General features: G+C 57.8%; 1 protein-coding gene across 1 annotated transcript in view; it reads left to right on the top strand.

Annotated features, from left to right (window-relative positions):
* Window positions 1–1,526: 1,526 nt before the first annotated feature.
* LOC106632120 (selenoprotein W-like) overlaps window positions 1,527–1,818 on the top strand; it is a 3,780-nt gene continuing 3,488 nt past the window's right edge. The window contains exon 1 of the mRNA XM_031065541.1: window positions 1,527–1,557. Coding sequence (XP_030921401.1) covers window positions 1,527–1,557 — 31 coding nt within the window. The remainder of the gene's footprint in view (window positions 1,558–1,818) is intronic.

Here is a 1,818-nt window from a genome sequence, read left to right on the forward strand (position 1 = left end):
GCGGCGCCTCCACCAGCGGCTGCAGGAAGGAGCAGCGGCGCTCGCGCTGCTTGGCCGCCTGGTGCACCGAGTAGGTGATGAAGCACAGGCTGGGCGTGCACACCAGGATGATCTGGAACACCTTGGGCAGAAAAGGGGAAATTCTCCAGGGTAGAAATTCACATTTGGGTTCAGGTGGAATTCACGTGTTTGAGTAGGGAGCTTGATGTGTTGTCTGAGTGCAAAAAGCCTGGGCTCAGAGAAACTGCTTCAGTGAAGGACAGAGAGCTGAGGGTCAGCGGGGTGCTGGGGATGGACAGAGGGAATGACCACCAGGGTCCTGGGGATGGACAGGGGGAATGACCACCAGGGTCAGCAGGGTCCTGGGGATGGACAGAGGGTCAGGGAATGACCAGCAGGGACAGGGAAATGGACACAGGGACAAGGACAGTAAAGTGACCACCACACTCACCAGGGACAGGGAATGACCAGCAGGGTCAGCAGGGTCCTGGGGATGGACAGGGGGACAGGGAATGACCACCATGGTCAGAGAAATGGACAGAGGGACAAGGACAGCAAAGTGACCACCACACTCAGCAGGGTCAGGGGACAGGGACACAAAGGGTGATAAAGAGAGACAGAAACTGCTGTGAGAGCAGCTCAACCTGACCTAAGGATTCTTTCTGATAAAGAAGAACCAGCAGCAAACATCACTGAAATTCGTAAAAATGAAATACGTGGAATTTTGAAGATGGGAAATTTTGAGTATGTGAAACCTTTTGTGAAATTGCATGCATATGGACTTGAGAGGGGCATAAAAAGGGACCTGAAGTTCCCAGAAGGATAAAAACAAGACCTGAAGTTCCCAATTCCCACATGTCATTTTAGGGGAACGGTTCCCACATGTGCCCAGCGCTGTAATAATCATTTTTTTCCCAACTTTCACCGAAGTTTTGGGTTTTGATTTGTGGTTTTGAGTTGTGTGTATCTGCGCAGACGTACCCAGTAGCGGATGTGGGAGATGGGGAAGGCTTTGTCGTAGCAGGCCTGGTTGCAGCCCGGCTGCAGCGTGTTGCACATGAACATGGTCTGCTCGTCCTCGTAGACCGTCTCGCCCACGATGGCCACGATCAGGATGCGGAAAATGACCACCACGGTCAGCAGGATCCTGGGGAGGGACACAGGGAATGACCACCAGGGTCAGCAGGGTCAGGGAATGACCACCAGGGTCAGCAGGGTCAGGGAATGACCACCAGGGTCAGCAGGGTCAGGGAATGACCACCAGGGTCAGCAGGGTCAGGGAATGACCACCAGGGTCAGCAGGGTCAGGGAATGACCACCAGGGTCAGCAGGGTCAGGGAATGACCACCAGGGTCAGCAGGGTCAGGGAATGACCACCAGGGTCAGCAGGGTCAGGGAATGACCACCAGGGTCAGCATGATGCTGGGGATGGACGGAGGGACAGGGAATGACCAGGAGAATCAGGGAATGACCACCACCGTCAGCAGGATCAGGGAAATGGACACAGGGCCAGCAAAGTGACCACCATGGTCAGCAGGATCCTGGGGACAGGGACAGGTGAGGTGGGGAGGGGTCTGCACTGGGGGTGACAGCTGGGGTGACACCTGGGGCTGGGGGTCCCCCACCCCAGCCTGGCTCACCTGGCCCTACCTGGCCACGTGTCCCCTGCCAGGCACGTGGCTCACCTGGGGGCTCACCTGGGGGCTCACCTGGCCCCCCCAGAGCTCCCCTGGCCCCCCCAGGTGTCACCTGGGCCACCCCCAGGTCTCTCCTGCCCCCCCCAGGTCTCACCTGGCCACCACCACGTGGCCGCCCAGG

The sequence above is a fragment of the Geospiza fortis genome, unplaced genomic scaffold (genome assembly GCF_000277835.1).
Source record: "Geospiza fortis unplaced genomic scaffold, GeoFor_1.0 scaffold1239, whole genome shotgun sequence".
In the NCBI taxonomy this organism is placed as follows: domain Eukaryota; kingdom Metazoa; phylum Chordata; class Aves; order Passeriformes; family Thraupidae; genus Geospiza; species Geospiza fortis.